Source organism: Solanum tuberosum, unplaced genomic scaffold, assembly GCF_000226075.1.
Source record: "Solanum tuberosum cultivar DM 1-3 516 R44 unplaced genomic scaffold, SolTub_3.0 scf00222, whole genome shotgun sequence".
Taxonomy (NCBI): domain Eukaryota; kingdom Viridiplantae; phylum Streptophyta; class Magnoliopsida; order Solanales; family Solanaceae; genus Solanum; species Solanum tuberosum.
This window is the reverse complement of record NW_006239147.1, coordinates 739,057-766,633: the sequence shown is the minus strand read 5'-3', so window position 1 is coordinate 766,633 and position 27,577 is coordinate 739,057. Positions and strand designations below refer to the sequence as shown.

Genomic DNA, 27,577 nt, shown 5'->3' with positions numbered 1-27,577 from the left:
TTCGTCTCGGCATTAAATGAAACACAACAAAGCCACCACAGATCTCTTGGCAGAGATATAACAGAAGAAATCCCCTTTACAACTGTAGTAGCAGAATTACGAGGGGAAAAGTCTGCGTGTGTGAAAAAAAAAGGAGCTCTCTACCTTCTCCTCGGTCTCTCCGTCGTATTTTCTATTTCTCAATTTTGTCTCTTCCCTATTTTTTAGCTGTCCAAGTTGATTGGAGGAGGAATTTGGGTGGTTTTCTTCACCGATCTCTTCTCCAAGAAATGTCGGCTATTTCGAATTTCACGGCTTGCCGGCGTTTCCAAAATGGAGCTGCATTAACAAAAGACTCACCTGGGGTTGGTTTGATTACTAACAAGTTTCTGGCGACCAAGATTTCTACGCCATTCCAGAAGGTAATTTTATGAAATTTAGGAGTAATTTGTTCTTTGTCTTCATTTCCTGGTTTTCACCAATTTTGGACTAATGGGTAACCTGTATATTACTGGAACCATTACTCCTTCGTTACAAACGATGTTAACATTAAAAAGTTTAGATTTTTATGCTTTTTTGGTATCTTGCTTACGTGTTTTAGCATTATTAATGAACTAGTTGAGGTCTATATAAGCTAGTTGCTGTCTTTCTTTCCTTTTGTAACATTATTAATGAACTATGTCCCAATTCTAAACTAGTTGAGGTCTATATATGTCTGCTCTATTCGGGCCAGTGGAAGAGCATTCGTAGTAGTCTGATTATATGTAGGCTGGCTGTTTCTATTTGTACATAGGAATGCGAATGCTATGTGAATACCGGTGGACTTTTTCCTGGTTTTAGTGTGACATCATAGAATTTGGCGGCACTGGTTTCTTGCTTAAGCTGTTGGTCCATTTCAGAGTTATGTTACTATTTGTGCTATTCTTTAGTGTTGTATGATGTTTTGTAAAAGTGACTGGAATAGAATAATGACATGTTTATTCTATTTCTCGAGCACATGTGTGAATTCAGTGACTCTGGTTTCTTGCTCATTATATTTCTCGATCAGCTGCGTGAGTGAAAGCAGCTACCCACTCCAGTCGTGCTTTTCTTCTTCATAGCATAGAAGCTTTAAGTGGAAATTTCTTTTACTTCCATATTAATGACTGAGGTCATTAAGTTCGATGGTTTCTATGCTCTAGTGATAATTTTCTCGTCTTGTTTTTAGTTTTTTCGTTACTCTCTCCATTTCAAACTAAGTGGTGTTTTTACCTTTTCATTTTGTTTCAATATAAGTAAAAATACATCTTACTTTCTAGTAATGAGTAGTTTTCTTAAGGGGCGTGCCCAAGCTAAAAACACCACTTATTTTGAAATGGAGGGAGTAATAATTTAGAATTTTACGCGGTGATTTGAATTTTATAAGTGATTCGATTTAAAATAATGACTGGCTTTGCATATTCTAAGGGCTGTTGTGGTTCACTTTGCTCTGCTCAGGTATCTCTTGTTCATTCAAAAAGGATGTTTAAAGGTTCAAATATAAGAATGACAATGGTAGATGAGAGACTTTCCAGCGGGAAGGTTGTTGTGCCATCTGAAGTGCTGGTAGTGGATCTGTGCTATATCTCTTATTATTGAGTACTTATTTTGGAAAATTTGGAGTTGACTTCTCTTATACTTTTGGTAAAATTGTTGATCCATTAAATTTGTGACACTTACATCAGCACTTCTTCCCCTCTCCAGAAGGATTGTACACAAACATTTGATTCCATAACGGTGCTAAATTTAGTTTACGTCATCAATTTTTTTTCTGTTTGAATACATCTTTTGAAAAAGTTAGTTGACATGATAAAAGAACCTTCACAAGGTACTTGAATATTAGAGAAAGTTTATCTTGGAAACTGAAGAAAGGAAGAGATAGGAAGGAAACGAGAGTGAATTTTCCCTTCTCTTGTTTGGTTGGTAGAGAAAGATTTGAGGATCATGGAGTATGGAAAGATCTTTTCCAAATTGGTGGCACAAAGTTATGTTCTCTGTTTCTTCCTAACAATAGAAAGGAAGTGACGGCTTTTTCTCTAATTTTCTATCCTTTTTTCTCTTCCCTTTCTTTGTTCCAAGCAAACAGTTAAGAAATGATACACTCTTTTACTTTCAATTTACACTCTTGTTTTTCAGTTGAAACAAAAATAATTACACTGTTTTAAGTTTTAATACTTCTATACAAAAGTTATTTACGATAGTTCAATGGATATCTAAAATCTGGAGGAAGGTAAATTATCAAAAAGTTAAAAAGTAAAAAAAATTAAGGAAGGTATATCTGTTTTCTTTCATAAACTACGTAGTATTAAAGTAGTAATTGTTATTCGCTATAAATGTAACTATTGAAGAATGTGACTACCAAAGTTGTTTGATGTGCAACTGAATCTACTACTGATGAGATAATTTTTATATGCAGGCATACGAGCTCGTTCAAGGAGCAAAAGTAAGTCTTTTTTTAAAGTTGAAATGTAACTAATTTATGTTTGCTATGCTTTTTCTTTTTCCTTTCCCCCCTCTTTATCTGTGTTCGCATTTGTATTTATTTTGAAGTATGCATGTGGGATGTATTTGTTCGGAAAGTATTTTACAGCTCAACAATAACCTGAGTGTTTGAGTTGGGAGGAAGTGTATAGATGGTGATATTCTCACTGTTCTGGGCCACGTCAAATTATAATAGAAAAATCTGAAAAGTATTGCTTTAATCTAGTGGATACGGAGTGCAGTCTAGTCGTAGACCTATTTTTCTTTTTAGATTTTTTGTTTTTGTTTTTCCTTTTCTTTTTCTTGTCCAATACGGACTATACAGTGAATCAGATCTCCGGTCAGGAAAAGAAGCATATCTTTTCATGAAAAACTCTTGTTCTAGTGCTGCTACCTCTGGTTGGTGGAATATATATCTAACATTAGACACTTAGCTATTGCGTGTCGTACGCTTTTTGGTTACTGCTTTGTTAGTGAAAGGACACCTTAAATGGGTATTGTTTCATGTCACACAATAATTGTTTGAGTTCATCTGAGAAGCAACTATGTGGTATATGATTTTAGTCACATGATTTTAATCTAATGAAAGCGAACCACTATATACATATTTCAATCAATCAATAACCTTAATTACAATCTAATTGAGGTCGACTCTGTGAGTCATCTTTATACGTCCCTCACTATTCTAGCACATTTCAATTTTCATTCCAAAGTATTGGTAAATAATTTGTCTGTCTCACAGCACTGACTCTCATATCGGACAGTAAGGCTCTTTTTTTTCTATCCGTAATACTCTGGCACATCTTATTCCATGATATTAGTTATAGATTGTCTCCTAGGTCTAGTTAAGAGGTTCTCTAGATCCACTCTTATCTCTAATATGCGAGCTATTGCATAGGAGTGGGGTTTTTACCCTGTGCGCACCCAAAGGGTAGCAGCTGCGGGTTTCCCTTATCATAAAAATAAAGAAGAAAAAACTCTTATCTCTATGCGGACTCCCATATCAGACTAATGCTAAGATACTTGTACAAAGAGTGGACTAATTTGAGTGTGTCAGCAACAACAAAGGCAACAACTAAGTTTTATCTCAATTGGCTGGTATCACCTGTATGGATCCTTTTTTTCAATTATCTTCTCCTCTTAGCGAAGTTCGCATTGATATGCATATTTCAAATTTTAAAGTTTTTGGTGATGGGTACACGTAGGAAAATGGGTTACTCTTACATTTTGGTTGTGTTAAGTTCATTGTTGTTGTCAACCCTCAGGGGTTGGCCTGCTGGCAATTGACTTGAGCCTTGGGGTTTGCTCCCTTTCAAGGTCTCAAGTTCGAAACCCACTGGGTGCAAACAATTTCTGAGGGCCATCGGACTGGGTAAAACCTGAATTAACCGTGGTGCACTTGCGGGAAACTCCTTGCCGAGGGCCTGTGCACCCCCGGGATTAGTCGGGGCTCAAAGAGACTCGGACACCCGGTGCAAATCCCCCAAAAAAGACAAAAAAAAAAGTTTTTTTCTTTCAGTTGCTATATTCTGATTATCTATTTGGATCAATCTATCGATCTGGCTGTAACACTGAATATCGTGTAGCCAAACATTTATAAAAGCAAAAAAAAATATGTAATATCTATCTCCATTGAAAGCAATCTAGTTCATTTTTTTCTAAAAAAAAAAAAAAAAAAAAAAAAAAAAAGTTCATTGTTGTTGTCATTGTAGCTCTTATTATGCTGTCATTATCATTATTGTTTATTATTCCTAAAGTGTTGTTAATTCATCCTTGTCAAGCAATTTTCAAGTGTAAACTTGAAATAAAAGAAGCCCCCAAGGGCCTTGGTTCTTAGGCAAAGGTTGTACAACAAGGGATGTGGGATAGGCAATATCATAAAATTGAATCCTGTCCAGTGAACTAAGTATGGTGTTTAAGTAGACAGGGATCCCATTATCCATTGGGTTACGTAGATGAAAATATCAGAGTTAAGAAAATAAATTTATAAATTAACATACCAAATAGTTCAATGAATAACATATATTCCCCCGAGACATGACAATGGACCTCTCATTCAATTTTTAATCATCCTCCTCTTCTTTCTAGATATAACTTTAGGGAGACATCCCCTTTTTGCTGGATATCATCATAATTATCAAAATTATGACTTCAGAAAAATATTTTCGTAGTCTTAAGGAACTAAGATTCATTATTTCAACAGATAAAGTCACTCAACTCTCTAGCTTATTTACATTTTCATAAGTTCTGTACATTCAATCATTTTTCAGTTTACAATCTATTTACTTCACTTATTCATTAATATGCTAAATAAACTAGTAGAATTGGTATTTTCTCAAGCACATTAAACGTTTTTTCTGCTGTTTAACACGTATATGCCATTGACAATGGGAACTTGGATGTATAGGTAAAATGGAGTTATATTCTGGAGGGATCGTTGCCCGAACCACCGACTGCTGTTCTCTTGCATGGTATTCTTGGCAGCAGGAAAAACTGGGGTAATGACTCATTTAAAGATTTGTAACATTTCGGCACAACACACAAATGTCTTGTGTATTCACTGAATTATCATGATTCTTTCGGAGTGCCTTGTTTCTCAAATTTCTTATCCTTGTTTCTCTGAGCATATATTAACATTGCACGTGCAGATTTCGGTCAAGTCTTCTTATGTAACTAGCAGTTGGAATTTTGCTTGAATGGAGAATATTCCAACACCAGAATGTCTTAATGAAATTATTATCATTTCCAAAACAGCAAGGAGTTGTAGAAACTGGAAACTAATTCATGTACCATCTAATTCCCTCAATTTTCCAAATGGCACGGAATAATTCTTTCCTTATCCATTCCGTACCTCTTTATGAAAATAAATTACCCATTCCATATTTCCATCTGCACAGAGTAATGTTCTATGTCCTTAGTTTTCCATCTTAATGCTCTAAATAGCACAATTGTTACACCTAGTAGCAGCTGATGCTGGTAGAGTTCAATTTGTTTCAATTTTATTAGTGATTACTAATTAGGACCATCTTAGCTAAACTTCAGAAACTCTTTCTTGGATAGGAAGAACTTGCTTTCATTTAGCAGAAAAATTAAGGGAGTGTTGTGGCAGAAATACTGGAAAGGACATTCCATATTTTTTTTTCTTTTCACCCGACCATGAACCAAGTTTCATGATGCATCATGCTTATTGCTCCCTGTGAATTCTCCTTTTATCTTCAAGTACAATGGGTTTACTCAAATTCTGTTTCCCCCTTTTTGTTTTGATATCTAACTGTGTTGCAAGTTCTTCTGCAAAGTACTTCAGAATCCTGATAAAGAACCTGTAGTTTGAGGAAGTTCATATTACAATAAAATGTAAAACTATTTGCTTGTGGAAAAGAACGATTTAGAAGTGTCTCTATTGCTGGAGTGCAAGGGAAATCCACATCTTGTGGCATAGAGGTTCTTATTTCCATAGAGAATTACTAGTTAATTGCCGACTTACTATTGTTTTAGATGGTTTTCTTATAATTTCTATTATTTTTATTTTTCTTAATTCCTCCAATCTGCTTAAACAATTTTCCTTCTTCAAGTTTCTTATCGTCAACCTTTTTCCATGACAATCTCAAATTTTCAGGAAGCTTTGCTAGGAGATTGGCCCAAGAATTTCCGAAATGGCAGGTAGTAGAGATAAGCACTAATTCTTATCCCTTCTTATATACGCAGTATCTTAAAGAGTTTTGCATTATGATAACTTGTCCCAATTGGACAGGGAGTGTGTTTTGCTGCATGTTGTTTACTGTTGGTTAATTCAACCCCATTTTCTTCTATATTTGATCTGTGAAGAATGAAGAGAAAGGAAGATTTGATCTGGAATTAGTACCCTTGAGAGATTGTCTTTTTTTATATTCATAAAGCTTGGACACATTGAAATGCCCAAGAAGATTCTTTAATATAACCATAGATTAGGCAGTTCCCAGGCTGCTCAATTAGTGGTCTATGAAAGGGAAGGAGGTTCTCAGGTTCAAATCCCTACGGAGTCAAAAAATACTATGGTGATTTGTTTCCATCAGTCTAAACCTTGGTTGACAGGGTTACCCGTATCTGCGCTAGTAGAGATAGCAGGTACCCAGTGGAATAGTTGAGGTGAGCGCAAGCTGGCCCGTACACCACCGTCATTAGAAAAAAACATAATCATAGATTATATAAAAACAGCACCTGAGTGTTTTTGTTGAACAGTGGACAAGTGACCTCCTCTTCTTTGTTTTTCAATTCTTTCCTATATTGAGCTGCTTACATTTTATTACTAATATGATACGTCCTAAAAAAAAATTCTTTTTGGTTGTTGGAAGACAAATATAAGCACAAATTCAATTCCAAACGTCATAGAAGTCATTAATTAACATCCTATAGAAACTCTTTTGGGAACAATTAGTTTGGAGCATAATTATGTTGGGGCAACTTTTGTTGTAGGGGTGCTGTATTGTATGTGTCTAAGCATCAAGTCCTTGCCTGAAAACAGTGCTCTCTTTCATTGATTTATTTGAACAAAAAGCTAATATTAAAACAAATAGTGAAGCTTTAGAAATTAAAACAAAAACATATGAAGCTCCCAATTTTTTTGGGGTTCTGATGTGCTTTATCACCCTCCTGAGAGATGCAACTAGAAACAGATTGTGATGTATTGAACTGTTCTATGTGAGCTTGTTTGAGTTATCTTGAATATTTTTCATTAACTCTTGGAAGCTACTATTAATTGCGGTCACATCATTCTTGAACCTATCTTTTCTCCTCTTTGTGGGGATGTCATCTTGAATTCATTTGCTTTTGACACCTTTCGCCAGTTGTAGTCCTCAAACTCACGTTCTTCTTTAACTGATTGTCGATATCTTATGGTTAACTTGTTTTGATACGATATTTGGGTGATTTGTTGCGGACAGTCTTACAGTAGATTTACTTTTCTGCAGTTTCTCCTGGTGGACTTGCGGTGCCATGGTGATTCAGCATCTCTCAAGAAGAGAGGCACACATACAGTTGCATCAGCTGCTCTTGATGTCCTAAAGCTGGTATAGTTTCTTGACCATGACCTGTTGCACTCTGCACGTACTGTATTTTCTTGAGTGCCATTTATATGGCATCCGTATCACTAAGCTTTTTGTGGGGCAGGCATGGAAATTTTTTACAGACATTAGCAGTCAGTCCTTGACTGTGCTTCTATTTGATTCGTTGAAGTTTGGAAGAGCATGACCAATTGCATTATTCTCAAAAATCAGAATACGTTATATATTTTTCTTTTGATATTGATAAAAATAGTCTTTCTGCAAGTAGATATGGGTCTTGCATGCACACTTGTGCATGTTTACATGTGTCATGTGGAAACATTAGCTATTGTCATGTCATCCTAGAGGCCTCTATGATTGATGTTGTTCCTTCCGTTATTGTTTTAACTTTTTTGCCCTCATAGTTGACTTGGAATTCTAATTCTTTCAGTTATATATCCATTTCCTACTTCATCCCTTTTTTTTGTGGGATCAGTTCTCTACTTTGTCAAGTAGACAACATTCATTATTATTGGATTCTCCCATTACTTTCCCAACTGCTTTCAAATTTTCAAAGAGGGGACTAGCTTCATCTTCAAACCCATGAAAGTGAAGCTTTCTTCACCCATCTAAAGGCATCACATCTACTGGTGGTTTTACAATGACTTGCATGGCTTTTTCATCGTCATTACAATGCGGTAATGAAGTGTCAATTACAAGATTTTCGCTACATGTGTTGTTTGGACTGAATCACAAGATTTTTGAGTGTTAGTAACCTCTGTGCTCCCCTTGGCTTGATTGGTCTAGGCAATTGACCTGTGCAACCTAGGTGAGAGGCCAAGATATGCGCATCATGTGATTGTTTCCACATCAGCTAGCACCTCACCATTTCTTTTTGATAAGGTAAATAATTTTATCAATATTGGGAATCCCCACATACAAGAAGTATATCAAGAGGCAGAGAAACCTACACTAAAATATGGTTCTCTACAAAAGTCACCCACTCATCTAAACAAACAAGAACCTATTTGTGCAACAAAAGAAACTAGAGACAAGAAGCTGCTCTTCACATGTACAAAATCACCCCAACCCCTTCGAGAGCTCTCCTATCCCTCTCCCTCTCCCTCTCCCTCCGCACAACTCATATACGTCTCTGATAAATGTCCTGGCCAACTATCTTCAATTGAGGCACTTGCAGACTGCAGTACTTGATCACCGTATTTATGAATAATCGGGGAGGATTTCCAATTGATTTTATAACTTATACTTATTGAAACTATTAAGTATCTTTGGATGCAAGAGCAAGCGCACTTGCTTGTCCTTTTCTTATTTGTCCGTTTTCTTTTACCAACTTATGCTAATGGTTGATTCCATATCACTGAATCATTGGCCAAAGTTATCCATGGAAACCTATAGTCCTATACACTCTCAATATTTGTAAAAGAAAAAAGCTTACGTGCTGGTAAAATTTTACTTTATCCTGCAATACAGGGGCAATAGATGTGGTGATATACCATTTCAGTTCAGTGGTGTGTCACTTATGATTCTCTTGTTTTTCTGATTTTGGGTTGGGTCAAATGGTTCCTCATTTTGTCTCTTCACTTCTTGCCTGAGATGTTAACACTATTATGGTAACACATTGCTTGGGCTCAATCTTTGTTTCTTCTTTGTCTAGCTTGGCCAGCTCAGACTGACTCCCCGAGTTGTAGTTGGTCACAGCTTTGGAGGAAAAGGTAACTTTTAGCTTATTACAGTGGAAAGCTACTTGGTGAAATCAATTGATATTTTGTTGTTCAGACATTGATCTTTCTTATTACTATGCAGTTGCATTGAGCATGGTTGAGCAGGTTCCAAAGCCCCTTGCACGGCCAGTTAGAGTAAGTATTCTATATGAAGACTGTAAAAGATGCTTGCAGTAATATCAAACTTGTGAGTGGTTAAAGCAATGTTAAGAACTCAGTTAAGGCAGTATATACCATTTGCTTCACAGTTCTCTCATTTTAAATTGGTGATATCGGTACTTGGTCTTTACGCATAAGTATCCCGTAATAAAATTCTACAAGCATACCTGAGGTAATATCAAACACTGTTTCAATATAGCTTAAACTCGTGAGTGGTTAAAACTTAAAAGTAATGTTAAAAACTCAGTGAAGGCAATATACCATTTGCCTTCCAGTTCTCTCATTTACATACGATGATTTTGGTAATTGGTTTTCAGGGATGATAATTTTCTTTTCTGATGCACTTTCTTTGGTCTTGCAATCTATTTTGCCATCCTTTGTTTTTTTTTTTTCTTTCCACTCCAAATTCTTAGAAGTAATTCAAACTAATTGGGTCATAGGTCTGGGTTCTAGATGCTACTCCAGGAGAGGTTCGAGCTGGTGCAGATGGAGATGATCATCCAGCTGAATTGATATCATTTCTGAGTAAATTACCAAAAGAGGTGAGTCCTTCTGGTGATTTCAGTTTGTATAAAAATGTCTCCATGTATATTGCTTTACATGAACCTTAACAAACTTTATTCTCTCTTATTGTCAACTCTCCATGATATCTTTAGTGTGTCAATATAGATACTTGTTCCTTTTAGGACTTTTGAGAAGAAATTGGGGTGGGATGTACAGTGGGCCTCTTAGTATGTTCATTCTCTGATGTGTATAGTTTAAAAGAGCAAAATAGGATTGCATTCTGGAGATAGAATGCGTCATGTTTTTATTTTTTTTGTGTGTACTTCTGGAGTCGTAGGACATCACTTGTATAAATATTTGATCAAAATTGTGGATGGCTGCTCCTACATATAGAGTTGAGATTTGCTTAATTCTTGTAAACAATAGCTATCTCCCTCTTTGGTAATAAATGTTTCACCTGTCCAAAAAGAATTCGCTAGAACTACTTTAGGTTTAAGGTATGATTGATATTTAATGTAATATGCTTACAACGACAAAGTAGTTTTTGGTGGGAAAAGCTTGTCCATTAGTTTGGAAGTAGAAGCTGAATGTGTCACTGTGTCAGAGCAATGGAGAACAAGCCTTTATCCTTCATATTTTACGTTGCTTCTTGACTAATTCTTCTGTTCTTGCATGTTGATATTGTTTGGCACTACTCTTGGTTTATAACTTGAAATAGCTTACAGTGTTGTTTTGAAACTTTATTAGCCTAGGCTATACAATTCACTCACTCAAATGTTGTTTATCCTTCTCATCTCTCTCGTTCTCTCTTTGTTTTTTTACTGATATATTCACATAATTTGTATTGACATCAATTCTTCTTATGAATAATATTTTTCAAGGAAGGTCTCTTCAAAACGAGATATTGTGGAGGCTCTTATACAAGAAGGTTTTTCCAGGGATGTTGCACAGGTATCCCCTGGCCTCGCATATTTTTCTTTCTAGGAATTCTGAAAGGTTTAACACTTAAACTTCAACTTTGCAAACTTAAATTGCTGTATAAGCTAAGGCATTTTTCTGCATCTAGTGAGGCACTGAGCTTGATATTGAGTAACTGAGGAATGATATCTCTGAAGTTCGTTAGAAACATTATGAATGTACTTCTTTAAGTTGTTGTAATGTGTTCCACTCTTATCAGTGCACGGAGAGTGAGCCAGTATATATCTCTTGACTACTGTGAAAGAAAAAGAGAACGATGATTTAGTAGGCCTACCAGATGATAAGTTGTCCAACACAAAAACGGAAAAGAACCGTACCACAATAGTGACACTCCCCAGTCTCTCTTAGTATATTGTAATGGACCTATAGCCTTAGTATGAAAGGCAGGAGAATCCCCTATCTCAAATGCCTCTGACATGTCTACCTGGGTCCTGAAAAGATATATGTGATATGCCCACTGGAAACAATTGCCATATTTGGGGAGAAACTTCTAATTTTACAATATCTTAAGCCCCATAGTCAACTCTAACCAATATAAGTCCTTTATAGTAGCAATCAATCTCTTCCACCTTTCCTTTCTAAAGACAGCTTATAGAAAAACATTGGTAGTCTTGTTTTTCCATATGATTTATTGGAAATGATGTTCTTGAATTTTGTTGGTCAGAATAAGAGACACAATATTTCACTCTCCACCATTCAAAATTTAAACTGTCTTTACTCAAGGCTGGATTCAGAATTTAGAGCCCACGGGTTCAGAATTCTTGTGCGCCTATTATTCCTGTAATGCAGCATGTAATTGTTTGTAAAATAAATTTAGTAAAGGAGTATATCATGCAGTATATCTGACTAAAAGTTCATCTATAAATGCCATCATTCCATCGAACAGTGTTCATTACCATATTTCTAACTGTTAATTTGCTTGCGCATGAGACACGAGTTGTCCCAGTTCTCATTTTTTTCCAACTGACGTCTGATGTTTCCTTTGTAAATTTTGCAGTGGGTGGTAACTAACCTTCGACAAACCAACACTGCTGGTTCATCTCCTTCACCTTTGTCATGGGTGTTTGATCTCAAGGGTATTGCTGACATGTATCAATCATATGAAGAAACAAATCTGTGGTAGGTTGCTCATGTCAGTTTGAAGTAGCGGATTTTTGTATGATCATTCTTTTGGCTTCTTGTTCATTCCTTAACTGTTACAAGTGTGTACCAGTTGCCCAATACTGGCGTAGTCTGGACATGTACTAATAGTGGTTCAACAAATCACAAACATGCACACCCTCTTTATCTTGTTGCTATAAATAAATCAAAAGATTTAAGAAGAAAACATGGAAATGTTGACAAGTTGCAGGATATTTTTTGACAAGATTAACTTTCAACATTAATATAAGAATAGCAAGACGATCAGGAATTTTTCTTCTACGGGCAATGTACTGGGGGACTGGTCGCTCAGCTCAATACCTAGCACAGCTATAGAAAAAAAAACTAAAAGGAAAGTGGAATATCTGGTATTATTGGAGCCTAAAATGTATTACGTATTGACATGCTAAGAATAAATGTGCACTGTAATAACTTATTTTATTCGTATGATAATGAATGTGTGGCTTTTGCAAGGACTAAATTGAAGTTGGTTATTAAATACTTAAATTGTAGGTGAGTGTATCAGTGGTATATTTCATATCTTTTTTGTGTTTTGTCACCAAGCTTCTGGTGGATCAAATCCATGGCTCATTCCCCAAAAAAGGAGGAAATACTAATTGCAAGATCTTCTTGCAGGAAAATTGTGGAAGATGTTCCTCGGGGCGTGCATGTTAACTTTTTGAAAGCAGAAAGAAGTCTGCATAGATGGGCCCTTGAGGATATTAGAAGAATCCATGTTGCTGAGGAACAGGCTGTAGAGGAAGGAGGTGGAGTCGAAATGCATGTCCTCGAAGATGCAGGTCATTGGGTAGGTTGCTTCTTTCATACACATTTCTTTCTTCTGTATATATGTATTTTGTAAGTTCTCAAGATGCAAAGTGTTTATTTTAAAATGTGCATCAGAGTTGGAAGCTGGTAATTTATCATTCTTCCTCCCTTTCAAATTATGTACTGTAGTTTGACTACGATTGGAGTTTAAGAAAGAAAGAAAGATAAAGACTTTTGGAACTTGTGTCTTGAACATGTCATGATGTTTCTCTGGCTATAAAAACATGTCATTTAGGGTAAAATGAAAAGTTAAAAGTTTAAACTGTCTCCAAATATAGAAATGTGTCATTCTTCTTTGTATGGACTAATAAGGAAATAATGCCACATAAAGTGGAATGGAGGGGGTACCTAGGTTGACTCGAGTTCTTAAAATACCCGATGAATTGTGTCTCGGGGACTGATGGCCTCATCATTCCTTCTAGTGTTGGACTATCTACCCTCTTCTCCCAAACTGATGATACAGAGAATAGCTAACCTGGTTGAATCTGCAAAAAATTACTTTTCAGTGTTATCTGTAGTTATTATTAGATAACGTTATTAATATTGATATCATAGTCTGCATCTTTTGCTTCCCATTATACGTCTTTGAACTATGTCAAGCAAAGCTTCTAGGAAGACAATTATAATTCTGACAGACAACAATGAACTTAGGGTACATTTTATTTGCTGTTTACATAAATTGCACAATTATGCATCACTTGATCCTTATCCTAATGACAAGTATGTATCTTTTTTCCAGGTACATGCTGATAACCCAGATGGGCTATTCAAGATCCTTTCATTTTCCTTCCACGGATTTTAGGCTAAAGGAATTCTGGCATTGGTCATATGACCTGGAATATCGGTTGTGAACCCCTTGCAACCTATAGATTGCAGAAAGATCCATTTTTTTTTGTAGTATAGTGTATATCATCTCATTCATTGTGATTTGCTTGTTCTAGAATGTGATGTGCAGAAATTAGATTGGTGAGGCTATTTCACCTTCAAAGCTGAGTACACGATACAGAATTGTGCAAAGAATTTCTTACCAGTCATGTCCTGTTGGGTCATTAAACACCAGCTTTACTGGGTAATTTTCCCTCTAAATGTAAAGAGAATTTATCCTCTTCAAATGAATATGATTCTACCAATTCATACATCAAATGGCAATCTGGAAACTATGGCACCACCAGTACCTATTGCAAATCATTTGCCTGACTTGGATATAGGGGCATCTAGTAGCTGTTTCCTCTGAAGGGGTGAAAGACTAATCGAACCATCTAATAGCTGGCACCCTCTGAAGTTTCCCTCAAGATAAATGGAGCTTGCGTGTGAGTTCTATCAGGTAAAGCAAATGATTAGAGGCCTTGAGGGTGCAACACCCTCGACCTATTCTCAAACTTTAAATAAGTAGGATTGTGTCACTGCACATATCCTTGAACAAAGTAAAAACTCGGGGGTTCCAGCAAGCTACTGCTACAGCCTACAATCATTGCTTTTCATTGAAATATATTATGTGAATGAAATAATTACCTGTGCATATCTATTGAAATCAGAATCACTCATGAATGTGATTGAAGTGATAGAACTCTTTGGCTTTTAAAGAATAGAGAAATAAACCTCCCAAATTTTTTCCCATCGAAAAACCAAACCCAAGCATTCTTAAATAAGCCAAGTACAACTTTTTATTGAGCCGAGTGTTTGTTGTATCTTGTGAACTCTTACAATGATATCCACAGAATCTTAACTAAAGAAAAAACATAACCACGCTAAAATTAAAGTAATTACTCGACCTACTACCTTCAATCCTGCAGAACTGGAACAGGCCCCATACGTCTCCGAGGAGAAGCAGATGGATGCTGAGGAGAGGATGAACCAGAAAGAGGTTGTCTCCGAGGAGATGACGACTCGGAGGAAGGCTGTCGTGGAGGAGAGAATGTCTCAGGAGTAGGCTGCATCCGAGGAGGAGAGGATGACTCGAGAAGGGGCCTTCCAGTGCCAATGAGGGAAGTTTTCCGAGCACTTTGGTTTGAAAGTAACAGCCGAAACGTCCATTGGAGAACATTTGGTGTGAATACTCTATAGAGAAGGAAAATGTCGTACCAACTCGGATATTTCACATATGGATCTCCTCGGCATGCCCCTGATACAATCAACTTCGCAAAGTCCTCCACTGAACTTCCAGATGCATGAACCTTGAATGAGAATGCAAGTAACAACTTTAATTGCACGGAGATAAAATATTACCAAGAGTTCCAAGAAAACCAGAAATTAAAGGTTAATGAAATCCATGACAAATGAGAAAGACAAATGTAGGTTATACGATCTTTCCCGATTCTTAAACAGTATTAACCCTGTGTACAGTTTAAGTTCTCAGTTCAATCATGTTCCTATCAGTTCATTCTAATTTAATACTTAGGACCAACTACAAGAAATTGTGCAACAATGGTCAATACAGCCGGTTAAACTTCAGTATCAATATCTTCATTCTGTCAATACTAGTACACAATCTTGGGCAAGTAACACAATTTTTGCTCGGAATAGAGAGACTTACTTCTCTTTCTTCCTTCCACTGCATTTCAGCACCTTCCTCTAGCATGAATCTTCCACCTGTCATTTCAGTCCCAATCCATCCGTGTGTCGCTATTGTGACCCCTACGTCACCGTTCACCTCAAATCTCAAGGTCTCATAAAAATTTACAAGTGCTGCTTTCGCTGCCTATATTATAAGACGACACATATATTATCATCTCTCGAATGAAAAGTACAACAAAAGAACCACTTGGGGACAAATGAAATAGGGGGCTGTCGAAGAAATATTGAGTAATTCAATTCTCAAACTGGACGAATTCCATTTAAAGAAATAGATAGCAATGGTCAGAATTACTAACTGCATATAAGCTCATCCTTGGCAAGGGCAACCAACTCTCTACTGAAGCATTCACTATGACTCGGCCTCTGCTTTGTCGCAGGTAAGGTAGTGCAACATAGGTAGGATACACATTTCCCCAAAAATTGATATCCTGAAATGGACAATATTCAGACATTTACAAATTTGAAAGGTTTTGGGAGTAAAATGCAAGTGTTGTACCCCTGCAACAAGATACTTAGAGAAAAATCATTCTACCAATACATTAGCGTCAAAGCTAAATATGAATAATTGTGGATGATCCTGAGTAAAAGCTCCACATACCATCAAAATGGGGAAGACATTTGTATCTGTGGCTTCTTCTAGGTAGAAGGTATGACCCAAACTTGCTGTATTTACAAGATGATCCACTGAAAATAGGGAAATGAACGGAGATTGTCGTCAGAATAAAATTCAGACAACCTTTTGGTTACTAGGTGTTATTCTCCGAGATTTAAACATACCAAGCTATACACGCTACTATATCCATCCCAATTTAAGTCTTATTTTGCTTTATAAATATCAATTGACCAATGCAATCAGAAACAAATTCATCCGTCTCTAGAACATAACTTGGAGTCTGAAACTACATAACAAGTTATGTAAGTTGCAACTTTTTGTTTCTTCAAAATAGTTGTAACATTTTGTTGTGTTTCCTAGACAAATAGTTGTATTTGCTTAATGAGAAATGAAATAGGACGTAATATCTCTAGATAGAAGTAGTACTCAGTAACATCAATGTCACTGTAAAACTCGACGCTAGAAAGTTCAAGAAAACATTCTTAACTAGAATGGACAACTACCTTGCCAAATGGGACTTAAATTATCTCTGCTTTAAAAAAAATGACTGTTTGATGAAACTTATCTATGCTATAGTCTGTTCGAACTAAATCATGAAAAGGAAATAACAGAGAATATCATTTCACTAACAGTGAGAGGTTTGACTAAAGCATATGTAGGTACTCGGGCCACATTATATTCTTGGTATTTTTGACTACTCAAAAGGTCACATTTTCACATTTTGGTTTGACACAGTGCGAGCGGTAAGCTTACGCTTGGTTGGTCGAATTCCTCAAAATCCCAGCGTCCACACTGCTTTCTCATTTCAATGAGAGAAGGTGTGTTAAACTACATACTTAACACTATTTACAACATAAATTAAACTGGAGATACAACAAGTGGATCCAGCAAATTACTTACCACGCCCGTATAAGTTTACGGTCTCAGTGATGAATCTCCTACAATCAGCTTCCTTTACAACATCTGCAGCTGTTATGAGAACACTTTTTGCACCTAATGCCCTGGCATTCTCGCTAATTCCCCAGAGTCTGGTTTCTCTTCGTGCAACCAGAACTAGATGAGCTTTCTTCTTTGCATATTCATATGCAATTTGCTAATATAACAGAGTAAAACCAAGTATTTGTCACTTGTTCAATACTGTTCATGCACAAGAAGAATAGAAAAATAGCAAGTTTGGGCTTCTTTAATTTCAATAACTAAATTCGTTTAAATTCCACAAATAACTTAACAATACTTATATCCATTGCATGCTAGGAATTTTTACTCAGAGAAAGAAATGAGTGTTGCCCAAAATATAAGAAACCAATTTTTTTTTATCGAAATCGAGTAAATAAAAAATTGAATCAGCTTATCTTGATGTTAATACCATAATATATAACAAATACAGACATTCAATTTTCAAGTTCCGAAAACTGGTCCATAGCAATTTTTTGGGGTTTTTGAGATTTTCACTCACAAAATTCTAAGTTTTTTCCGAGTAAAATGCATGCCCAAACACAACTTCAAGGTACAAAAACTCAAACTTTCAATTTTCAAATTTCAACTTCAAAATCTATGGCCAAATCGGAGCTGAGTCTAATTAAGCTATAGCTCATTTTTTTTACCTCTCCAATACCAGAAGAAGCTCCAGTGATGATGACGATTTTGTCCTCCATGTCTTCACCAAAGAAAGAGTTGTACATCCTCTCACAAGTGTTGATGAAATACAAAGCAGGCCATGAAAAGGCTAACATAACCAAACTTGCTGGTGGCACCACAAAATTCAGCACTGAATTCACCAAATCCATCATTTTTTTTATGATAAGTTCAACAACAAGATGAGAAAAAAAAAATGAGAAGAAGAGAACAGAGGGCTGTTATAATTTGTTGTTGATTTTTGGGGATATGTGTAGAGTAGATAGAGTTGAGTATTAACAACAACATGCATGAAGTTGAACACGTGCTTTAAGGATTTGGTGACGAATGGAAGGGACTTGTTTTTGGAAGTTAATGCATGAGATCACAAGAGTCATTATCTGTTTTGAGTTATATCTTCTCACTTCAAACTGCTAGCTGGAAAACCCCATACTTTTTTTTTTATTTCTTTTTGCTTAAAATTTGTATTAATATATTTATATTTCAAAGTATAATCAACAAAATTATAAATTTTAAGTTTAAAAAAAAGGTTAAAAATACCTCTTATATATATATATATAAAAAAAAAAACACAAGGCAAAAGGAAATTCGCAAGATATAAGTTTAGTTAAAGTTATCATCCTGAACATAAGTTTAATGATATTACGTTTCAAATATAAGTTTAGTAATACAAATTATATTCAAGACAAGAAATTATGTCCAAAACACAAGTTATGTTCAAGATATAAGTGAAGTAATGCAAGTTATATACCTAAACATAAAAGAAATTAAGCTTAAGGCACAAGTTATGCCCCAAACAGAAATTTAGTGGCCTAAGTTATGTTAAATGACATAAGTTTAGTAACACAGATTATACAACAAAACATTGTTCAATGTCCAAGGCATAACTTCAGTAATAAAAATTATGTTTTAAGACAAAAGTTCTCTAAAATGCTCACCCTCCAAATAATTTTTTTTGCTTGAGGCAAAATATTTCCTAAAAGATTTTGCTTGAGAAATTAGTTGTGACCAATGAATTTAGGTCATAATAATTAAAAGTACTTTATCTTATAAATTTTTATGAAATAAACAATAAAAACAAAAATTAAATATCATAAATTTAAAAAGCAAAAATTAAATAACACTCTAAAATAAGGACTTCCATGCAAAAACTTGATTCTGGGACGATCCGAATATGTGGGTCAACTGATTTTTGGCAAAAATTTAATAGTACTACATAGATAATTTTATTTAAAGATTCAACTAATCTTTTGTTGGCGTATTAATAAGAGCAATTTTTACATATATCAAACATAAAAATCATATTTGTATGTTATAACTATAATTTGCATAATTGCGCCCCATAACAAATTTTATGTTTGCTATGAAGCTTTTGATTTGTATAATTCACTAGATACATCCAATTTTATACAAATTGTTCAGTTTTGTATAATTCATTTATACATTGTAATTTGTATAATAAGATCTGTATTGTATAATTATAAGTGTATCGGACGAAAATATATGTATTTGTATTTCTATATACACTTTTCTCTGGCTTTATACAAACACAAACACATTTTATACCAAAATGTATAAAATGACTAATTATATACCGAAAATGGCTAATTGTATATCGAATCAGATGACAAAAAAATGGGATGTTTGCTGCGAATTACAAATAAAATAAACTGTGACTATAACATTCAATTTGAATTAATAGTTTGTTATTTCATACAATTTTCCCTATTAAATTTCCGCGCGAGGCACGAATAATTTTACTAGTACAATAATAAAAATAATTACTAGGCAAAAAAAATAATATCATATATTTATATAAAAGAGAACCCTAGGCCCACCTACGTGACGCCACCATAAATCAGAATTCCCTTTCAATTTATTTATTTCCAAAACTAGCCTTCCCCTTTCATGAAAAGTTGTGACTTTTATGAAAAGTTGTGACTTCTATGAAGAGTTGCGACTTTTATGAAAAAATATGACTTTTATGAAAGATTGTGACCTTTTCGAAAAATTGTAACTTTTCCAAAGAGTTGTGACATTTCTGATAAGGCACAATAAAGATTTGTTCACACTACTCTTTATATAACATAGTTAGAGCCATCAAAATGGACTTAACCCATAAGATCGATCCAACCAAATCCGTTATTAGGGTAAGGTTGAGATATAATTTTTCAAGCCATTTAAAACTATGGCTTATAAGCCCAACCCATATAAGTCCTTGGGCCTTGATGCTTGATCGGGGATCGGCCCATAGGCCAAGACTTTTTATTTAAAGGTAACTTAATGAAATTTCACTAGTGTATGAACTAATTACTTAGATGCACACAATGTTATAATAGTACGAATCTTACCAGATTTTGGTGTGTCCAGATACATGGACTCAAAATTAGGTGTAATTTGTTCTAGATACACTCTATCCAAGTGGATTCACATGTATGTAGGATACCTTGATAAATCCCGATTCCCGCACCCTCGCTTTCTTCCCATCTCGCTTGTTATTTTCTTATCTCGCTTGCATATCTGGAATGCATCACACCAAATACATGTATCTCGTGTATCTAGTATCCTAGATACATACTAATCACACTAGATTTTTTGCTAGTGTTATTGAAACAACACCATTGTTTGCCATATTTGATTTGAAAAAAAGAAAGAAGGGCTATCCCGCCCCAGCCCGCGGCCCTTATAGAGTTGGGTTGAGTTTAACATTTTCAGATCCTTCCAAATGAAGGACAGTCCTATCCTAACCCATCAAATTTTTTGACCCGCGAGACTTAGGCCGGGTGGGACTGGACCGATCCTTTTCGATAACTCTAAACATAGTGAAGCACAGTTCCACTATAACCAAGGTGCATTTCTACGTTACTCTTTTGTATAAAGGGATGTGTCAAGTTATATTCAGGCCAATAAATTCCATAATAAATTTTGCATGGCGTAACAAGTCAAATTCAAAACCATATGATAAGTCAATTAAAACATAAATAACATATTTCAATCAATAAAGTATATTATCTGCAGACCTGAATTGATTATTCTGAAATCTATAATTAATAAAATTGGAGTCATCCATGAAGTTTAAGTGCAAATCAGTTCAAATAACCATGGTGCCTCTTTCTGCAACTGTTATTGTATATTTTACAGTTATATGGAAGTTCTAGACAACTGTTCATCGATATGCCTGTTTCTGACCGACTGCATTTTTAAATTTTATTTCTGTGAAGCAGAAATTCAAATATGGAAAAAGAAGGCAAAATATCTTATTTTATTTTATCCAAAAGAGGGGGAAAATAATACCTATGGCTAACCGTTTTTCTAGGTATTCCCAAACACGCTGGATTACTATACTATTTTCTTGAATAATAAACCTTGAGTACTCAAAAATATTTATGTAAAAATTAAGTCTTTTTCTAATTTTATCACAAAAAATTAATTTTTCTTTTGATAAAATAAATAATGGCAAGTAATAAAACAGTTAAATTTTCTGGAAAAAAAATAAAACTTTTTTTTTTGGAAGCCCAGAATACCCTCATTAAGTGCCCCTTGACCAGCATTCCTGCATTAATCCAACCTAACATAACCTTATTTTGTGTATACTTGAATGTTGAATTTTGTTTTTTGGGCTTCAATGTTGGATTTCTGGTCTGGGTTTTTGATCTTTTAATCTTCTTCAGATTTCTTTCAATCTCTGTTTTTGTCATTCTTGAAATTTTTTGGGTTTTTTCAGAACAATCTTGAGGTATATGTTTAATGGAAATAGAAAACTGGAAAATCAAGAATCTGTTGTGAACTGTCAATTTGGTTAGCTGAATATGATAATACTGAAAGATATTGTGGAAAGTTTGGGTCTTTGGTGGCTAATTATCATTTAGGGTTCAAATGCATTTGTTTGATAGAATATATTGTTGTAGACTTATGGGCTGTATTTGTTCAAAGGGTTCTTCAACAGATCATGATGATGTTGTTGAACATGCAAAGGAAAAAGAAATACAAGTTGATAAATCTTCTGTACAGTTGGTTGCTCCATCAGTAAGGGAAGAGATTAAAGAAATAGTTAAACCCAATGTAACATCAGAAGATAATGGTGTTACAACAAAAGTTGATGATAATGAGAAAACTAGGATTAGGGAGAGGCCTAAGGACGGACGATTCAAGAGACAATCGACGATGGATTTTGGACTGATACGATCAAGGTCTCGAGTTGTTAACATGCCTCATGGTGCAATAGGGGTGCTGTGTGCTGCAGGTTGGCCATTATGGCTAAGTTCAGTTGCACAAGAGGCTATTCAAGGGTGGGTTCCTCGAAGTGCGGAATCATTTGAAAAATTGAACAAAGTCAGTTCTAACGTTATCTTTAAATTGTTACATTTACTGCTTCTAAGTTTCATTGTACTGATTTTATACTTTGAAATGTATAGTTTTCCCAATTTTCGCGATCTAAAGAAGATTATCATACTGATAGAATCAACCATGTGATGTTTGCACTATTGTTTCATAACCCCTTGTTTCCCTGTCCTCTTGAGTGTTTTAGGAACAGGATTTTCTAGATATTTCATTTTGTTACACATGCTCTCAATGTGTCTTTTCACTTCTTTTTGTTGCTTTCAATTTGAAAAATGCATTTTCAGTTTTAATATGTAATCATAATGCATACGTGATAATTTCATAAAACATAAGTAAAGTATGTTGTATCAATTATCTGACTTTGCTTGGTTGCATAATTTTTTCTTGGCGTTAGTTCGGTTCAAGGTAACATGGGATTAAGATTGTGAATTTCTAATTGAAACAATGGATGTCATTTAACTTTTAGATATCTCTCGATATTTGGAACAATGATAACCTCTAATGTTGATTTTCCAATGCAGATTGGTCAAGGAACATATAGTAATGTTTACAAGGCCCGTGACCTTGAAACCGACAAAATTGTTGCAATGAAGAAAGTAAAATTTGTCAATATGGATCCTGAGAGTGTTCGTTTTATGGCGAGAGAGATTTGTATTTTGCGTAGATTGGACCACCCAAATGTAATGAAACTTGAGGCTTTGGTCACATCCAGGATTTCAGGCAGTATATATCTTGTATTCGAATACATGGAGCACGATCTTGCTGGACTTTCATCAGCACCTGGGATCAAGTTCACTGAACCACAGGTATTTCTTCTTAGGTAGGTGCATTATTCTTACAAAGTAGTTTACAAGTTCTTTATATCCTTATGTTGCACAATTTGAATTGCATTTCAGATAAAATGTTATATGCAACAAATGCTTTTGGGACTCGAACACTGTCATAGTCGGGGTATACTTCATCGAGACATTAAAGGTTCAAATCTTCTAATTGGTGATAATGGTGTTCTAAAGATTGGAGATTTTGGTCTGGCGACGTCTTTTAAGTCCAACCAAAAGCAGCCATTAACAAGTCGTGTTGTAACACTGTGGTATAGGGCTCCTGAGCTTTTGCTTGGTGCAACAGAATATGGAGTGGCCATTGATATGTGGAGTGCTGGCTGCATCCTTGCTGAATTATTTAATGGAAAGCCTATCATGCCTGGAAGAACAGAGGTACTCCCATTTCGGGGCTCGAATTCACTCCTTGATCTCTACTTCCCTAGAAAAAATTACAGTTTCCTCCATGCTTACAATCAAAAAAGAGTTTAATCATCAAGCTCTAAATCTAATCTATTTCTAACTTTTTTTCATCTCATTAACGAACAAGCACCTGTTTCTTCATGCATTTATTAACTGAGAGAGTTGAAACAATTTCTAGGTGGAGCAAATGCATAAAATATTCAAGCTTTGTGGTTCACCTTCTGAGGAGTACTGGAGTAAATCAAAACTTCCACTTGCTACTAGTTTTAAGCAACAGAATCCATATAAGCGCGGTATTGCTGATACATTCAAGGACTTGCCTCCGACAGCTTTGGCCCTTGTTGACACCTTACTTTCAATAGAACCAGAAAACCGCGGCACTGCTTCTTGTGCACTCAATAGTGAGGTAATGTCAAAAACTCATCTCTCCCTTACCAACATTATCTTCCTTCTGGAAAGTAGTTTTTCCTATTTTCCCTGAAGAAGAAAAGTATTTCCAACTTTAGTGATTGATAAATGCTGTTAATATCAACCCTATCAACCTGCATATCTATAATTAAGTGGAAGTTTTCTTGTCACTTTCATAGGAACAATTTCATTAAAAAACTGCTCCCACTTAAGAAGGTGAACAATTCCTCAGCGAAGAGCTAAAGAGAAGATGAATTCACATAAACTCAAAAATTTATCCTAACATGTCATTGTTTGTTGCCAAGCTCTATGTCTTTTGTGATGATCTTATGTGACTTGGCTTTCTTGTTTGATGTGAAAAATCAAAGAGAAAAGCTCTTTATCTGATCAATTCATTTGTTAAACATCTATTTTGAAAAAGATTTCGAAACTTCACACTTGTCCTAGCTCGATGATATTTGTTTTTAAGCTAAGCATTTTGCAATGACCTATGTGGCTTGCCACTGCCAATCGACGATAAGAGGCAACTTTGTTGTTTTGTTTTGGGAAATCATTTGTTCAATATATATATATTTGAATACGTTGTTCATCTCCTATAAATTTCACTACCAAAGGAAATGCTTTATATCTTTCTTCTTTGGTTTTACTTTTCAGTTCTTCAAAGCGAATCCCCTACCTTGTGATCCATATAGTTTACCAAAGTATCCTCCAAGCAAGGAATACGATACTAAGGTTCGACATCAAGAAGCAAGAAGGTATACTGCATTAACTGCATAAATACATATTTACTGCTCAGTTATGTTTTCTGAATCCAGCATATGCTACTCATATGTTACATCAATATATTTAATACAACTCATTTCATCTTATGCTACTTAATTTAACGTTGTCGCTTATTTTTTCTCAGTTTTGTTTCTTCTATTCTCCTTTTATATTTTCTATAGTACAATGCTCTAAGCCTCTAGTAAATATTGTTTGAAATTAATAATGTGGGGCTTAGTGACAGTTCAACACAATCATGCAACCCAATTTTGATGTCCACCTTCTTCATTGGGCCTGGCTACTTCTCGGGCTGCCTTGGAGTATGAGAAATATGTTAAAAACTCTACAAATGGAGAGATCGGTTAAAACAAGCTCTCACGGGTTAAATTCTGGTTCCTACTCTGACCAAAATTAAGAGTGACTTGTAATTTTTTTCTCATGCTTTGACTAATGTATGTTTACTATCATGTTCTCCAAAGAAAGTGCAACTTTCTTGTAACCAAACTTTGCTGTTCTTTCATATAGTTTCACAGTTATGTTATCTTAATCACAGGCGAAAGGCTGAGGCTGGAAAAGGACATGGAGCTGAAACAACAAAGAAGTCATCGGGACAAGCAAAGGAAGAACTGGCAACAGAATTCAATGCTCACGGACAGGTTTTATTTTCTTCTAGTTGTCCAAGACTTCTACAGAATATTTACATTTTCTTGCTTAAGACCCCTGTTGTTGCACCAATGACTAATGCAAATAATTGCAGGGACAGACGAGCAAAAGCATCCGAGTGAAATACAATGCTCTCGAGGACAATAGAGCTGGTTTCTCTATAGAGCCACCAGCATTGAGATACGGACTCACTCATTCTAATTCAGTGATCCATCCTAATACATCTGGTTACACATGGACTAACAAAGCAAAGGAGGATTCAAGTGCAATCAATGAACGGGCATATCCCGCTTCCCAACATGGTGTAGAGTTTTCAAGGCAGGGTTCTCACAAGCCTCGAGCTGCAGGAGAGTTTTCAAGCATTCGTTCAAGGAGAGATGATAGGTCATCTGGTGGAGATTCCACGGTGTGTTCCTTAGATCAATAAGTTCCCACTATCTAGCATGCTTTTAAACCCAGAGTTATTAGTAATATATAAACAAACACTCCAACATAACCTCAACTAGCAAGTAAGCACTCCAACTTCGAGAGTTCACATAGACACGTCAACTTGCTCTCACCTGGCAACTAAACACTCTAACTCGTCCCCACTTTGCCTCGTACACACCCAATGCCGACATGACACATAAATTTTGGAGGTGTCTAGATGATCATTTTGTAAGTTGGAGTGTTCATATGACACAATAGAGACGAGTTGAGGTGTCTAGATGTGCATACTCAAAATTGGACTGTTAAGTTGCCAATTGAGGCCAAGTTAAAGTGTCTATCTAAGTATTATGCCTTCCCTTATTCAAAGATCAGTTAATTGATCTGACAGACACAAACGCACAGAGGTCTAATAGTCAAGTCATCAAGGATTCATTTAGAACGTTGGGCAAGATGGTATCAGCTTTACATGTTAGAAGAAATCGATTCATTTTGCAGTGAAAAAAAAAATGTAACAATCCCACACAACACACACAAGCAGAGATATACCATTCTCTGAAGCCTAATGAGTTAAGGCATCCGGTATCCACTCGCAGTTGAGCTGCTGAGTTAGCTTAAGATTATTTGAGAAGAAATTTTGATTTGATAACTAACTTCCTGTTTTTTCATGTGCTGTTTTGACATTTTGAACTTTTCCTCCTTTTTTTAAGCTTTCTTGAGTTTAATTTGGCCCGCCCCTTGCTTCAGGTTTATGTGCCAAAGAGAAGCAGACTCCTGCACTCTGGACCACTAATGCCACAAGGGGGAAGTATGGAAGACATGTTAAAGGAACACGAGAGACAAATTCAAGAAGCAGTTAGGAAAGCACGTCAAGACAAGACAAGGCCCGAATAGAATTGATTGCTCTCTTCTAACGGATGGACTCTCGTATAATTTCACTCTTCTGCACATGAAATCCACATTTATACAGGGCTTAAAAGAAGATATATCTATTATCCATATCAGGAGTAAGGTTCTTATTTAGTGACCTTATACCGTTTGAGGGTGGCAAATTTGCTTTGTGTGGTTTGAAGAATTTGTTATGTTCACAATGTAAATCCATTTCTTCTTTGATATCTAGAAACTAAAGCTCACTAGTTGGTTCTGGATAGTTTTAGAAGGGAACTAAATCCTTTTGTAATATATTCAGAGAATTGATCGAAATACTGTAGTTGAGCCAATATTCAGTTTACTTTACAAAGTTAAAGAAATCAGTTTTATTGCTGGAGCAATAAGCCAAGTTGAAGTTTCTGCATTATGCAAATCAGTCTAAAACTCATATGCATCTCTAGCAAGAAGAATTCAAGTAAATATCTCATTCACTCTTTCTTTTATCCGAAATCGTATTCATAGGAATGATGGATGAAAATGATGAGTATCTACTAGTTAAAAATAAAAACAATTGGTAAAGATATCTAGGCTCGTCGTTTCAAGTATATAGAATGATATATGTTACTTATAGTTGAAATAGAGAAGTTCCATAGGAGTGTTGTCTAATAGAAGGATCCCTATAAAGTCAAAGGTAAGTTCTCTATAGATACATAAACTTATTTTTCATTTTAATTATATTTGATATGATAATAATAAGATTTGAGTTTAAATCAGTGATGATTCATATAGTCAATCCAAGTTTGTCTAGAATTGAGACATAATTATTGTGTTATGTAACAATATTCTTATTCTGTATCCAAAAGGGCGTTAATAGTTGACTTAGAAAATCACTCAACTATTAATATTTTTGTTCTTTAATGTTTCTAAAATGAGTAGCTGACCTTAAGGGTGTGTTTGGTATGAAGGAAAATGTTTGATTTTTGACTTATTTTCTCATGTTTGGTTGGTGAGTAGAAAATATTTTCTGGAAAAGATTTTTAGTGTTTGATTTATGAATGAAAAATGTTTTTGAGAAATATCTTTTATTTATACTAGAGTAGAAAATAATTTTTAAAAACAAACTTAAATTTTTTTCTTTTTGAAGGGGGTGGGGGGCTGATGGGGGGCGAGGGTAGGGGGTGGGGGTAAAATAATAAA

At 35.3% G+C, this 27,577-nt stretch overlaps 3 protein-coding genes across 3 annotated transcripts; 2 read left to right on the top strand and 1 right to left on the bottom strand.

Moving 5' to 3' along the window:
• On the top strand, positions 1–13,985 carry LOC102603092 (alpha/beta hydrolase domain-containing protein 11). Its single transcript, XM_006356458.2, has 13 exons — positions 1–401; positions 1,456–1,563; positions 2,414–2,440; positions 4,886–4,976; positions 6,095–6,138; positions 7,425–7,523; positions 9,172–9,229; positions 9,321–9,373; positions 9,838–9,939; positions 10,787–10,852; positions 11,877–11,998; positions 12,656–12,827; positions 13,587–13,985. The coding sequence occupies exons 1-13, from the start codon at positions 270–272 to the stop codon at positions 13,647–13,649; spliced, it is 1,137 nt and encodes a 378-aa protein (XP_006356520.1). The 5' UTR covers positions 1–269; the 3' UTR covers positions 13,650–13,985.
• Positions 13,986–14,499: 514 nt separating this feature from the next.
• Positions 14,500–17,896, bottom strand: LOC102592042 (11-beta-hydroxysteroid dehydrogenase-like 5). The gene is made up of 6 exons (XM_006356504.2): positions 17,639–17,896; positions 16,935–17,127; positions 16,020–16,105; positions 15,718–15,849; positions 15,381–15,545; positions 14,500–15,021 (listed from the first exon to the last, which is right to left on the bottom strand). The coding sequence occupies exons 1-6, from the start codon at positions 17,822–17,824 to the stop codon at positions 14,629–14,631; spliced, it is 1,155 nt and encodes a 384-aa protein (XP_006356566.1). The 5' UTR covers positions 17,825–17,896; the 3' UTR covers positions 14,500–14,628.
• A 3,685-nt stretch (positions 17,897–21,581) lies between these two features.
• LOC102591701 (probable serine/threonine-protein kinase At1g09600) lies at positions 21,582–26,476 on the top strand. Its single transcript, XM_006356503.2, has 8 exons — positions 21,582–22,001; positions 22,532–22,816; positions 22,907–23,224; positions 23,430–23,657; positions 24,314–24,414; positions 24,975–25,077; positions 25,179–25,490; positions 26,258–26,476. The coding sequence occupies exons 1-8, from the start codon at positions 21,582–21,584 to the stop codon at positions 26,402–26,404; spliced, it is 1,914 nt and encodes a 637-aa protein (XP_006356565.1). The 3' UTR covers positions 26,405–26,476.
• Positions 26,477–27,577: the final 1,101 nt, after the last annotated feature.